The 14,747-nt window shown below is 41.5% G+C and overlaps 2 protein-coding genes across 2 annotated transcripts in view; both read right to left on the reverse strand.

Moving 5' to 3' along the window:
• LOC149436761 (uncharacterized) overlaps window positions 1-14,747 on the reverse strand; it is a 283,632-nt gene that overhangs the window by 210,739 nt on the left and 58,146 nt on the right. The window contains 3 exon segments of the mRNA XM_089661484.1: window positions 5,883-5,900; window positions 8,514-8,564; window positions 12,023-12,040. Of these exon segments, the coding sequence (XP_089517610.1) occupies window positions 5,883-5,900; window positions 8,514-8,564; window positions 12,023-12,040 (87 nt within the window).
• Window positions 6,782-8,234, reverse strand: LOC149436766 (G protein-coupled receptor 20-like). The gene has a single exon (XM_089661476.1). It carries the CDS (start codon window positions 8,063-8,065, stop codon window positions 7,046-7,048), a length of 1,020 nt encoding a protein of 339 aa, XP_089517602.1. The 5' UTR covers window positions 8,066-8,234; the 3' UTR covers window positions 6,782-7,045.

Raw genomic sequence — 14,747 nt, forward strand, 5'->3', positions numbered from 1 at the left:
CAGCGGCCGCCCACTCTTTACCAAGCAGTACACATTTCCTGAATGCCGCATGTCTCCACCACTAATTAATGACCGCATGCATTTCATTCTTTATTTCCTTCTGTGAATGTAACGCCTGTTCATGCGGTATTTACTGAGCGTGTTCAGTGTTTGTGGTCAATACCGCAACACGGGATAGGAAATGGACAGTTTCAGGATGGCATGCGGTATTTAGGGGAAATGTACCCACATATCACATGTGATCTGCTTCTGTGAAGGGAGACAATGTGTGGATTTTGTGTGTGATGTCACAATCATAAATCTTACATTTTACAGATGATATTTTCTCTCATTTCCTTGATTTAGAGTGGAGATCCAATCGATATAGAATTTGAGGTGAAAGCAGAAGAAGAAGAGGCGTATGTGAGGGATGATCAGCAGTCTATGGAGGAGGATGGAATAACGGGGACATTTATAGAGGAGGACACTCCTACAGAGATCAGCACAGGTGGGTCATGAACACTAAATCCATTCCTCCACCCATACTGCTCACTGATTGGTCCAGAGTAGGGCGGGGACTGGGTGATATCAGCCTGTAATCCCCTGGTCACTTTCCTGAGCTGTGTTCCCCGTCCTGTATTCCTGGATTTCTCTCGGATAATCTTCCTTCTCTGTGCTGCAGACACAATTTATGTCTCTAGACTGGATTTATGGAGGTTCTGGGGTTCAGCTGGCAGCAAAATATTGATTTTTCCTATAAGCATTGCATAATGTAGCACCCAGGACATGTGACTGGGGTCTCCTGCCTTGTGCCTGACTCCTCCAGGGGACCTTCTCTGTTATCTGCTGGCTGTGCCGGGTGGAGGGATATGTCTGTAGTGTCTCAGACCCAAGTCACTGAGTGCAGTCTCAGGAGATGGGAGGCAGCGGTGTGGGATCTCTGCAACTTGTCTACAGTAAACATTTAATCTTCCTCTGATTACTGAATACCAATATTATGAGTCCTGACCCTTACACTGTATATTATACATTACATACTCCTGACCCCTGCACTATATACTCTATGTTGTACATTCACCCCCACTGCTATATATTCTCTTTTGTTACACCCATTTCCTCCCAGCTGGACATAGTTGTTCTCCCCCATCCTCACTCTCTGACCTCTGGTGATGCTCAGCCAGTCCTGGTTTGGGGGAACCAATCAGCTCCTGTCTAGTAATCCTCTTTGTCTTTGTATTTTAGTCCATGGCCGGGAGATGAGGAAAACCTCCGAGGATTGTCTCACTTTGTCTCCAGACTGGAAAGTAGAAGATGAGGACATCACACAGTATAGTCCAGGAGAAAACCCGGCTCCCTCCAATGTCCATCCGGCACCACCCAGTGTAGATGGACCATCGGATTCCTCGTATCCTGAGGAACCTCAGACTGTGCGGGACCGGGCCAGCCTTCCAACAGGGAAGAGGTTCTCCTGTCCTGAGTGCGGGAAAGGTTTCCAGTCTAAATCTGGTCTGAATGGGCATAAAAGATTTCACACAGGAGAGAAGCCACATTCCTGTTCTGTGTGCGGGAAATGTTTTTCAGTGAGGTCCCATCTTTACAAACATCAGAGATCTCATACGGGGGAGAAGCCGTATTGCTGTTCTCAGTGTGGGAAATGTTTTTCAGTGACGTCCCATCTTTATACACATCAAAGATCTCACACTGGGGAGAAGCCATATTCCTGTCCTGAATGCGGGAAATGTTTTTCACAGAAGTCCTATTTTTACATACATCAGCTATCTCACACAGGGGAGAAGCCATTTTCTTGTACTGAGTGCGGGAAATGTTTTTTATCGACGTTCCATCTTTACAAACATCAGAGATCTCACACAAGGGAGAAGCCATATTCCTGTCCTGAGTGTGGGAAATGTTTTTCAGTGAAGTCCCATCTTTACACACATCAAAGATCTCACACAGGGGAGAAGCCATATTCCTGTCCTGAGTGTGGGAAATGTTTTTCAGTGAAGTCCAGTCTTTACACACATCAGAGATCTCACACGGGGGAGAAGCCACATTCCTGTCCTGATTGTGGGAAATGTTTTTCAGTGAAGTCCCATCTTTACACACATCAGAGATCTCACACGGGGGAGAAGCCACATTCCTGTCCTGAGTGTGGGAAATGTTTTTCAGTTAAGTCCCATCTTAACAGACATCAGAGATCTCACACGGGGGAGAAGCCGTATTCTTGTCCTGAGTGCGGGAAATGTTTTTCACAGAAGTCCAAATTTGATAATCATCAGAGATCTCACACGGGGGAGAAGCCACATTCCTGTCCTGAGTGTGGGAAATGTTTTTCAGTGAAGTCCAGTCTTTACACACATCAAAGATCTCACACAGGAGAGAAGCCGTATTCCTGTCCTGAGTGTGGGAAATGTTTTTCAGTGAAGTCTAGTCTTTACACACATCAGAGATCTCACACGGGAGAGAAGCCGTATTCCTGTCCTGAGTGTGGGAAATGTTTTTCAGTTAAGTCCCATTTTAACAGACATCAGAGATCTCACACTGGGGAGAAGCCGTATTCTTGTCCTGACTGCGGGAAATGTTTTTCACAGAAGTCCAGTCTTTACATACATCAAAGATCTCACATGGGGGAGAATCCACTTTCCTGTCCTGAGTGAGGGAAATGTTCCTCACTGAAGTTCTGTTTTCCTGTACATCAGGTATTATAACGGAGTAGACAGATCAGACGGGTCAGTACTTATTGGTGGGTGGAATGGGAAAAGATGGGGGGAGGGCTATGGTAGATGATAAGAAGTTTCCCATATTACAAACAACCAGTGGAATTGGTACCATTTGTATGCAAATAAAAAATACAAAAAATCCATGTGAACAAGGTGTCGGTGAATGAACAAGGTGTCGGTGAATAAACAAGGTGTCGGTGAATAAACAAGGTGTCGGTGAATAAACAAGGTGTTGGTGAATGAACAAGGTGACGGTGAATGGACAAGGTGTCGGTGAATGAACAAGGTGTCAGTGAATGAAAGTGTTTGTTCACCAATGCCAGAAGTCTGCCCAGCACAATAGGTGAGTTGGATGGTTTGGTGCATGAAGAGAACTAGGATTGAATTGGTATTGCTGAATCTTGGCTTCATTCCTCACATGACTGGGCCATTCATATTCCTGGCTAGGTTCTCTTTCGGAGAGACGGGGGGAATAGGAAAGGGGGTGGTGTCTGTCTCTATGTGAGAAGTGATCTCAGAGCGAGTGTAAAGGGGACCTAGTTGATGGAGAGTGTGATGAGGCTGAAGTATTATGGGTGGAACTGCACATGGGGGGCGGTACTACAAAGGTCATTATTGGAGTTTGTTATAGGCCTCCCAGTGTTAATGAGGAGGTGGAGACTCAGCTCCTCCCACAGATGGAAAGGGCTGGTACAGTGATAATAATGGGGGATGGTAACTACCCGGAAAGGGACTGGAGTAATGGTACTGCAAGAACAGTTAAAGGGTAAAAATGTATAAACCTACTACAGGACAATTTTATGGTCCAGTTCATAGAGGCCCCAACTAGGAATGATGCTCTGCTGGACCTGGTCATCTCCAACCATGCAGAGATTATTACAAATGTCCATATAAAAGAACATCTGGATAGCAGTGACCATAACATGATTTCATTTATTGTTAGCTGTAAACAGCGAGCACATACGGGAAAAATAAAAATGCTCAACTTTAAGAGAGCTAATTTTCGAATGCTGAGAGCTGCTCTCCAAGACTTAGACTGGGAGGGAATATTGACATCGATGAACACAACACAGAAATGGGAGTTCTTCAAAAAGACTGTATGTGACCACACTGCAAAATATATTCCCATGGGCAACAAGTATAAAAGGCTACAAATCCAACCTATGTGGCTGTCGGCCAAAGTTACAAAAGCGATAGATAATAAGAAAAGAGCTTTTATTAAATATAACAATGAAGGAACGCGATCATCGTTTACACATTACAAAGAATTGAACAGAATATGCAAAAAGGAAATAAAGGCAAAAACTGAAAACAAACGACAGAAAGATATCAGGACGACCCCAAAACATTCCTCCAATCTATGAATAGTAGAAAGGTCCGGTCCCAGCATGTAGGCCCTTTACAGAACCATCTAGAGGGGGGGGGACAAAGAGAAGGACAATGTATGAAATCCCTTCTTCAGCTCTGTGTATACAAAGGTGCATGGGGGGGCTCTTGTCCATAATGGGGGGTGGTACTGACACCCCCCAGATGATCCACATTGGCTCACAATTGATATGATCCAGAAATATTTAGACAGAATAAAGGTGAATAAAGCCCCTGGACCGGATGGCAGACACCCACGGGGTCTTAAAGAATTCAGCTCTGTCATCTCACAGCCATTGTTTCTCATTGTTAGGGACTCTTTAATGACTGGCATAGTACCACTGGATTGGTGTAAGGCCAATGTGGGGCCAATATTTATAAAGGGGACAAAATCTTTCCCAAGTAATTATAGACCTGTTAGTGTAACTTCTATAGTTGGGAAGATACTGGAGAGTTTAACCCCTCCCCCTCCTGAGGATTTACCCCCCTTCCTGACCAGACCTCTTTTTGCTTTCGGCGCTGCACTAGTTCAACTGATAATTGCGCGGTCATGCAATGCTGCACCCAAACGAAATTTATGTCCTTTTTTTCACACAAATAGAGCTTTCTGTCGGAGGTATTTGATGACCTGTGCGCTTTTTATTTTTTGCGCTATAAACAAAAAAAGACCAAAAATTTTGAAAAAAAAAAAAATTTTTTACTTTTGGCTATAAAAATATATAGTAAACTCAAAGTTAGTTATAAATTTAGGCCAAAATGTATTCTGCTCCATGTTTTTGGTAAAAAATCCCAATAAGTGTATATTGATTGCTTTGTGTGATAGTTATAGCGTCTACAAACTATGGGAGAGATAATGGAATTTACACCATTTTTTTTGCTATACAGCACTGCACTAGTGTTACTGACAATTGCGCCGTCATGCAATACGGTACATAAATGAACATGTAACTAAACTCTTCTTTAAACATAGATGAATCTATCCCAATATACAATAAAATAAAAAAATAAATTGTAAAATAAAATTAAAAATCCCAAAAAATTATATATCAAACTAAATGTCCCAAAAAATAAATGTCCAAAATGTCTCTGTAAAGATGTCTTTCCAAATTCCAGAGCAAACTCGTATCATCTTTAATCATCCAGTATGGAAATTCCAAAATTCTTCATGAACCTCAAAAAAATAAACTTCTGATAGTGTATTACCTTTATACTGAACATACATGTAAAATAGTGAAAGAACCGTGTATCATGCCAACTGCATAACGTGAGCTCACACGTGAAAAACAATTCCTCTACCAATATATCAATCTCTGAATATGTAAATACACTCGTGACAAGAATCAGAAGAGTGACCATTCCAAGTCCAAACGATGAAACGTGATCACCTCCAAATAGTGAGAATGGAGAATAACCCAAATCTCTAATAGTGAGCTCTACAAACTCAATAATAGTGAACAATAAAGTGCTCTCCTCCAACTGGTGCAACAATGGATCATTCCCCTCTGTAAATAAATCACAGGCTTTCAGGGGATAGTCGCACTCTCCAGGCTTCCTAATGTTCCTGTTGGCACTCTTCCATATTCCTCATCAGGTGAGATAGGAGACAATCAGCGCTATATAGTAACAGAAGTCAATATTTATTGAATATCTTACATTACAATTGAAGAATATCAGCTTCCAGCATTCAGAACAGCTCAGGTGTAGTCCTATGTATAGAGAACCGCATGTTCCCACTTCCAAAATGGCCACTGAAAGGAATTGAATCTCGTTCCCTTCTGCACTGACTTCCGTCAGCCCCTGGCATCGACCAACAATTACCTCGGATCCGGAGTTCACCTGAGACACAAAGGAATGGCAGACAGACACAAAGTAGTATCTCAGAATGAACTGAATTTATTCTTCCGTGTTTAAACTTATATATGAAACTTAAAACAAAGCATAGAAATATAAGAACCAATCAATTGACAGGTATGCATTTAACCAATTAGAATATTACATACGTCACTCATGCCCAATCAGTTGGCATATATGTTAATTATTAGTATATGCGTCAATGCTTGAACTTTCAGACACCTTCAGAAAGCAGACAGTTCCTTTTTACCGTTGGCCTAAAATTATTAATACACTTTCAACAGGATGTAGCTCACCGCAGACTTTCAGTCTTAGGCTTAGTTAAGGGAAAAAGGGGAAGTTGCACCTGGACAAGGAAAAAAAAGAGGAACTTCCTAACTCCTGACAAAATACCGTTTAAAACAAGAAAATCAATTCTTTTAAAATACAGGCTTGAAATGGATGCTGATTCTTAAGATGGACGGGCTTTGGCTCAGAGAGACAAGATGGTGGAACATCAAACTTAGGGGCTAATCCCTTCAAACCCCCTCTTAGGTCACACACGTGACCTTACACCTTAGTCACAGGTTGGTACCTGGGGCCCTTAGTAGGTAATCAGGGTTCCCCATATACCAAACCAGGTTTCAAATAAACTGACCAGTGGATTTTCTACTCCTGAGCTTTCAGCTAATTCTTCAAACAATATTTGGAGGTTGTGAAGGGCTCTAATAATACTTCCATCAGAAACAGTGTTATGGGGAATAAGAGTACAACCGCAGGAGTTAAACATTTTACATACTTTCCCTTTATCAGCTAATAACATATCAAAACAGTATGGTTCTACCAAACTTTTGTTAACCATAGCCAATGTAGTTACCCAATTTACATTCCCGCTAAACTGTACCCATATAATACAAATTCTGTAACAACATTACTATGTTCAAATCAGGCAAAATTTCCTGATACTGGTTTAGAGACTTAAAAGTAAATTATATAATCTGGTAACAGGGAATTTTCTTAACCAAATCAGTACATTCCTTCTCAGTGATATTATCTTTGTACACTCTAATTAGACAGAACATATTAGTTTCTTTTTCCTGAAAAAAGAAGGGAACCAGTCTCAATGCCTAATCCATCTTTTGATTGCATCATTACTCCTGTATTCTCCTAGCCCCCAGGGCGAGCTGCCTACGGCAGGGGCAGGGACTGTTAAAAGGAACTGGTGGCGGTTGTTCTCTGAAAATACTATTCCTAGCGGATTGGAAATGGCTAGTAACAAAACAATAAACAATGGGATCCATACAACTATTAAAACTACTCAAAGTTACTGTGACATGGTACACAATGAGGATGACATCCCGAGACACCTCACTGCGGACACAGAAAACCACTTGACTAACATGAATGGGAGTGAAACAGACTGTGAAGATGACCAGCACCATTATGAGGAGCTGTACCGCCCTCACCCGTCTCTCTCGGCTTTGGTTCATTTGTATTGACTTGGACAAAGTCCACATGATCCGCAGGGTGTAGAAAACAACAATCACCAAGGGAACAAAATACTCAAAACCTGTCAGCATAAGTAGCTGGAAAAAACAACAATGTTTGTGGTTAATCGTTGTGGTCAGTATGATGAAAGTTACAATTACAGCAAATATCCAAATCAAAACACAGATGCATTTGGCATAACTGGGATTTCTCCATCTGCATGAGGCTCTGGCTTGCACAATGGCCAGGTAGCGATCAACACAGATGCAGGTCAGGAAAAGAATACTACAGTACATGTTCACAGAATACGTAAAACTGTGAACATAATAGCAGATATAACAGGTCTCTACATTACGGTAATACATAACAATTCGTGCTGGTAGAGAGAGACCCACTAAGAGGTCTGTCACTACCAAGTTAATGGTGTAAATAACAGAGGGTGTCCTTACTTTGGTCTGAAAACAGAACACATAAAGGGCCAAACTGTTCAGTATTATGCCCATCAAAAAAATAAAAGAGTTAATAATTAACAACGCCACCCAAAGGCCATAGAACCTTTGATGCAAGGTTTCACCTGGGTTGGCTTGTTGAGGGATTTGGAATTGTTTGTCATTTGCTATAGATTCATTCAGTTCAAGTTCTTTGGATGGGTTGAAGTTTCCAGGGCTGACGAAGCACTCCATGTAGTTCAGATCAATCTCTCAGGACTTCTCTGGCTGCTTCTTCTGTATCTGTGTCTTTGCCTTTGTCTTGCTTCTTAGGGGCTTGGTTCACCCTTTTTACACGGCTGGCATGGATCCAGGCCTTGGAATCCTCAGTCAGAACAGCGGTCCTAGTGACAGCGATCACGGAAACAAGTTGGTTCCTGTGAAAAAAAAGAAAAAAGTGCCAGCAACATTTCCTTCAACTTTGTCCAAAGTTTCAATAAACTTTCTCACATATTCTTCCTGAATCAATCCCAAATCCCCTCTTTCTACCATGAGTGGCTGTCTGGCCCAGGGAGTGGGAAAGAACCTATCCATTAAAACCTAAAAAGGGGGTAACCTGTCTTCTTAGAAGGAATCATCCTTATCTCTATACCTGAACTCTGAGGGACATTTCCACCTAGCGGCTAAACATATCCACAATTACCCAAAAATATTCCTGTCCTTTTCCTACTTCTGGCATGTGTGTAAAATCTACCTGTGAGCGGATAAAAAATGTTAATGTCTTGTCTTGTGAGGATTGTTCCTAATATATATAATGCATCTAGACACATATGATTTTACCATAAAAGGGGGGGCCAGGGATGAAAAAAAAATCCAGCAGTTCACATGTAACCTGCCATCCCCTGTGACCTATCCCATAATACTGTGAGCTGTGACCTACCCCATGATACTGTAAGATGAACAGAGGTGCACTAGCTTCTAGAATACATGGTCTCCCCTCTTGTGACACAAAGTCCAGTTAGTGGAACTTTGGTCACACTAACTACATTCCACTTAATATCTTTAGAAGTAGCAAATGTACTGCAATATTTGATCTAACAGTGACATTTAAAATTGGAGCAGGATCTAAAGTGGGAGGAATATATTTTATTCTCAACTTGGGGTTTAACAACAGTATAACCTCATATTCACTAAGTGGTGGTGTGTAAGGTGGTCTCATGTCCAAGAGTAAATGACATAGCCATTTGAATCACCATCACAAATAATAGCAAACTTCTGAGACACACAGGCATGCCTTGAACCTGTACCAGAACCATCTTTGAGAAAAAACAAAACAAAAGGGCGGAGTATACCTCCATGCTCCCCAAGCCAGGATTCCCGACATAGTTTTACAATTTTCCCTAGCATACAGATAAAACATTTGATCATATGCGGGCAGACCAAGACCAGGGGTTATTACCATAGCATGTTTCAGATACACAAAAACATTACACATTTCAATTAACCATTTCACAAGATCTGACATTTCTAAACCTGTGGTTTGTCTCAAAATACTGTCATAGTAGGAACAGTCAGGTATCCATTGGCGGCAGCAACCAATCATATCAAGAAAGGTAAGCATGTCTTTCTTGGTCAATGGGCGGGGCAGACCCATAAGAGCCGCAGCTCTCTTTGTGACTGAATTTCCTATCACCTTTTGTGAGGACAAGACCAAGGTATTCAACAGTTTCTTAACACCATTATAACTTTGCTTAGACACTTTATGATCACATATAAGATACACACTCCTCCTGGCTGGCTGTCCGCACTGAAACCAACTAAACCATGGCTAGGAGTTCATGGCCTGGGGCCTGGAGGACTACAGTATAATCCTGGAGAAATTCATTCCAGATAAAACTTTTACCTCTAAAGTTAAAGGCGAAAATTAGCCATGTCTCCTTAACAACAGGAATTTGCTAAAAAAAACAATTTGTCAAATCAATCAGCGTAAAAAAAACAACTCGGCATCAGGTGGGATGGAGGAAATGAGTATTGGTACGTCAGGTACTATTGGGACAATGAGAATTACAAGAACATTTATAGCACTCAGGTCCTGCACAAATCTGTAAGAACCGTCTGGCTTCTCAACTAGATTTATTGGGCTGTTGTATGGTGAAATCATCTTTCCAAGGATTCTTGCCTTGAAACAAATTCTCCACCACGGACACTATTCTTACCTCCTGTATTTTAAACAAAAGGGCCTTATCTATGAAACACAGTGTGGCCTTGTATTGGAATGCAGGAAATGAATTCCACATCCAAGGAACTGTCCGCTCAAACTTTTATATTGTTTCAGCAGAGAGTGAGGGGTCATATTTCAATAAACACTGTCATAACAGGGACAGTTGGTATCCCGGCAGATTAAGCTACAATACCTCCTTTCCCAGAGTTTTAGATTAACACTAAGCTTTCCCAAAAGAACAAATCAACTGGACAATTGGGTATGATTTTGAATAAATGCTCTAGCAGCAAAACAAAAAAACTGAAAAAGGTGGTGCTTTAAAAATGTCGGTGGGTTTCCCACCTGTTCTTATAGAGAGTTTTCCACTTTTTCAGCGAATCCTCTCCACGTACTGTTTCAAGTGGTGAACTCGGGATGTCTGTTACATCCAGACTATCACTCTCCCTTAATACCAGGGAACCTGAACCAGAGGATTCTTCAAAAAATAAATCCTCCTCAGTAATTGGAGTGAGAACAATTCTCCCTTCGGCTTCATGTGTGGCAGAAGTCTGAACTACACTCTGAGAATCCTCGGGAGCCTGAACTGTAGAAGGCTGTGTGGCAGGAATTTGGACTGCACTAGGTATTTGGTGTGTCTGTGCAGATATTAATACTGGTGATATAGGGGGTGCAGTGGGGATGGGATTTGGAATTACATAATGGTTGGTTAGGAAATCAACAATTTCCTCTGTAAGGGTGGGATAACCATACGGTGGAGGGAGTAACATGAGAGGGTGTGTGGATCTGTCTATTTCTGACTCTAATAAATGTATTCTCGCTGCATCATCATTCCTCACCTCCGCCTTCTTTTGCCGCTTATTTTTCCTATAAAACCAAAGCGGAGCAAACGTCACCCAATTCTGTCCACCCCTGGCCATATACCTTGGGTCCCACATGGGGTCTCCTTCGTACCACGGAAATGACTGTTTTTCTCCCAGACAGAGTCCCCTAACCATGTCCATGTGAAAAATACCATTGCTTCCACTATAGGGAAATGGATCCACACTGCCCATTAATTCACTCCATTCTGCTAATCTATCTACCCAGGGATGAATTAAAGAATAATTTGTCCCACAGATACGGGCTACATAATCTATACACGATTCACCAACTTTTGGGAGAGGGGGCCTATTCCTACTCTGACTTCTCCCCATATCTTACACTTGAATATATCTGTATCACAAATCTGTCCTATAGGCTGTAATGACAATTTATCCTATAAAAATGCCTGGACCTAAGATACTTTCTCTAGTCTTTCTCTAGTGACTGATAAAAGTGAAGATTATAACCTGGGTGTACAATACTTTCTAATAATATTCTGCCAATCTTTTCTAGCTTACAACACAATTTAAACAAAACATTTACATAGGCACCCAACTCGGCGTTACCACGCAATCACCTCACCCAGATCATCAACCAATAAGGCTTATCTGTGTGGGGTGGGGCATGTCACACGGAAATTGACAATACCTTCAGTGACCACTGGCCCATACACTTACCACCTGGGCACTTGTGTCACACAAACAAATTATCTTATACTTCTATGCGATAGGAAGAAAAGCAAAGGTTTACAGGTGAATTATTGGTCAACCCCGGGCTTTTCCTGGTTTCTTCTCAGAGAAACTCTTTTCCAATCTCTTCTTATAAGAAATTGTGCAGTTCCCAAAACTGCCTCTAGTCTTTTCCAAAAGACCTTTGTGCTCCCCACAGCACTTTTTTTTTTGCGCCTGGCCACTGACGTCTTAAGACGCGAAGCCCAGTGCTTACCTTAGGGCATGAGATTTCAATCAGAGCTTTTCTGGCAAGAGACTATCTGGCAAAATGACAAAAAATCTTACTTACCAAAAAAGATGATTATCTCATCCCGGACACGAGCCCCCAATTGAAAGGAATTGAATCTCGTTCCCTTCTGCACTGACTTCCGTCAGCCCCTGGCATCGACCAACAATTACCTCGGATCCGGAGTTCACCTGAGACACAAAGGAATGGCAGACAGACACAAAGTAGTATCTCAGAATGAACTGAATTTATTCTTCCGTGTTTAAACTTATATATGAAACTTAAAACAAAGCATAGAAATATAAGAACCAATCAATTGACAGGTATGCATTTAACCAATTAGAATATTACATACGTCACTCATGCCCAATCAGTTGGCATATATGTTAATTATTAGTATATGCGTCAATGCTTGAACTTTCAGACACCTTCAGAAAGCAGACAGTTCCTTTTTACCGTTGGCCTAAAATTATTAATACACTTTCAACAGGATGTAGCTCACCGCAGACTTTCAGTCTTAGGCTTAGTTAAGGGAAAAAGGGGAAGTTGCACCTGGACAAGGAAAAAAAAGAGGAACTTCCTAACTCCTGACAAAATACCGTTTAAAACAAGAAAATCAATTCTTTTAAAATACAGGCTTGAAATGGATGCTGATTCTTAAGATGGACGGGCTTTGGCTCAGAGAGACAAGATGGTGGAACATCAAACTTAGGGGCTAATCCCTTCAGCCACCACCACACTTCCGGTTTTGCGTGAGTGCGTTAGACGTTGCGTGTCCCAATGTGTTTTGTCACTTCCTGGACTTTTTCACACGGGATCAAGATGTCTGAGAGGTGGTTCCTTATATTCTGTCCCACATCATGGGCAAGAAATCGAATCCGCCATCTTACTATATGGAAAAATGGTGGCATGTATATCTTTATTCCCATTCCCTATACAAGCACTGCAATCCCTATACGAGCACTGCAATCCCTATACGAGCACTGCAATCCCTATACAAACACTGCAGTCCCTATACGAGCACTGCAATCCCTATACGAGCACTGCAATCCCTGTACGAACACTGCAATCCCTATACGAGCATTGCAATCCCTATACAAACACTGCAATCCCTATACGAGTGTTTTAGTCATGGACTTAATCATCCAGTGCTTATCTGTTCCTGTCCTAATTTATGACGCTAGCTTTTGGAATGTGCGCACATTGGAAGGGACTCACGCTGACACACAAGTTCAGTCTATGAATACTTCTAGTTTATTATAATGAGAAAGTGAACTTATATATGCAGAATGATGCGAGAGTCATGTGACAACAGCATAAGCATTATATTAGTCTTTGATTGGTCATTTCCACACGAAAACAATCTCCATCATGGTATAGGTGTGATCTTCTTCAGTCTTATCTCATAGAGAAGAAAAACATTCTTTGTTTCCCAAATCACACGGTGGGAGGGGGTCTGTGTGTGTGAGCAGACATTTCTTAAGCAAGGATTTCTTATAGTACCACAAAGCCCAGCAGGCAGAAAATATTCACACAACATATGTATTAAAGTATAAAAGTAAATATTTATAAAACTTATAGAAATAGCATATATATATATATATTCAATAGGAAATGAAATAGGCATTTTACCAAATCCATCACAGTCCCCAATTAAAATGACTATTTTACTCTGTCCCTATAAGACCTCGCTCATCTGTCCCTATAAGACCTCGCTCATCTGTCCTTATGTACCTTGGAACTCTTTTATGCTGCACGTTAGACAGGTGATGACTATTTCATCACCCCCCTTGCCACAGACTTTGTACATAAGGAAGTCAGATGCTATCCCTACAAAATTGTGAGATTACTATTGGCGGAGAGGGACCGTAATGGGGTGTAAGGTTTTTCTTCATCCATCATATGGAGATCCTCTTGCTCTTGGTTCAGGAAGGTAGGTGTTCTGTTGTCTACAGCTTTGCTCATCAATTTCCTCACGCATGGTATAACACAGCATACAACCAGGACCAGGAGAATCAGAATTATTAGTACAGTTACCCCTATTTGGGCAAGTATCTTTTGCCACCCACTCATCCAACTGAAATATTGATCCCACAAGTCTGTGATCCCTGAATTCTTTTTCAACTCAACTGACAGATCTTCCAATTTCTTCATAGACAGAGTAACCTTACCATTCGAGCCAGCATTGTCAGGAATATATGTACAACATGTTCCGGTTCCTTCTATCATTTTACAGACACCTCCTTTTTCTGCTAGAATCATGTCCAGAGCCATTCTATTCTGGAATGTCATGTAGGATGTAGGGGCTAACTGGTCAACGATTCCTTGGAGGGCATCCCTGGTGTAATTCACAAACCTCTGTTGGTTGTAGTATATGTAATTTATCTAATCTACATTTTTATTAACAGTTATCATGGGAATCAGGGATTCAAAGCCTGCTTTACTTGGTCTCTGGCTTTAAATTTATTAGACACCCCCCTTGGGACTCCAATGGCATCTATATACACATGTGGGTCAAAACTACCAGAAGGAGCTTTTTGTTTCCTCCTACGGCCAGGCGTTGGGTCAGGGGTATTTTCTGCTAGGATGTGGAGAGGCATAATGACCTTTGCAAGGGCATACTCACCAGTCCAAATCCCTTCCAATCTTATTCTAATCTTTTGGTCCCCAGTAATCATCCATGACACATATGTATACCTGGTCACTACTATTGGAACATGCTCGTTGTGTCAAGATCATATAGATTATGGTCATAGCACCACATGGGATCTATACTACAGAAATCAAAGGTGTAAATAGCTACATGAGTGTTGGATGAGTTGTACCAAAATATAGTGGTGTCACCTATATTTCGGTGATATCCACCTGTTGAGCCTCTGTCAGACTCATTAGAAAAAG

The sequence above is a fragment of the Staurois parvus genome, unplaced genomic scaffold, assembly GCF_062004578.1.
Source record: "Staurois parvus isolate SC_StPar_1 unplaced genomic scaffold, SC_StPar_1.0 ptg001345l, whole genome shotgun sequence".
Taxonomy (NCBI): domain Eukaryota; kingdom Metazoa; phylum Chordata; class Amphibia; order Anura; family Ranidae; genus Staurois; species Staurois parvus.

Excerpts from the sequence above, each read along its gene's own strand:
- LOC149436766 (XM_089661476.1), bottom strand. The coding sequence starts at position 8,065 with ATGGAGTGCTTCGTCAGCCCTGGAAACTTCAACCCATCCAAAGAACTT.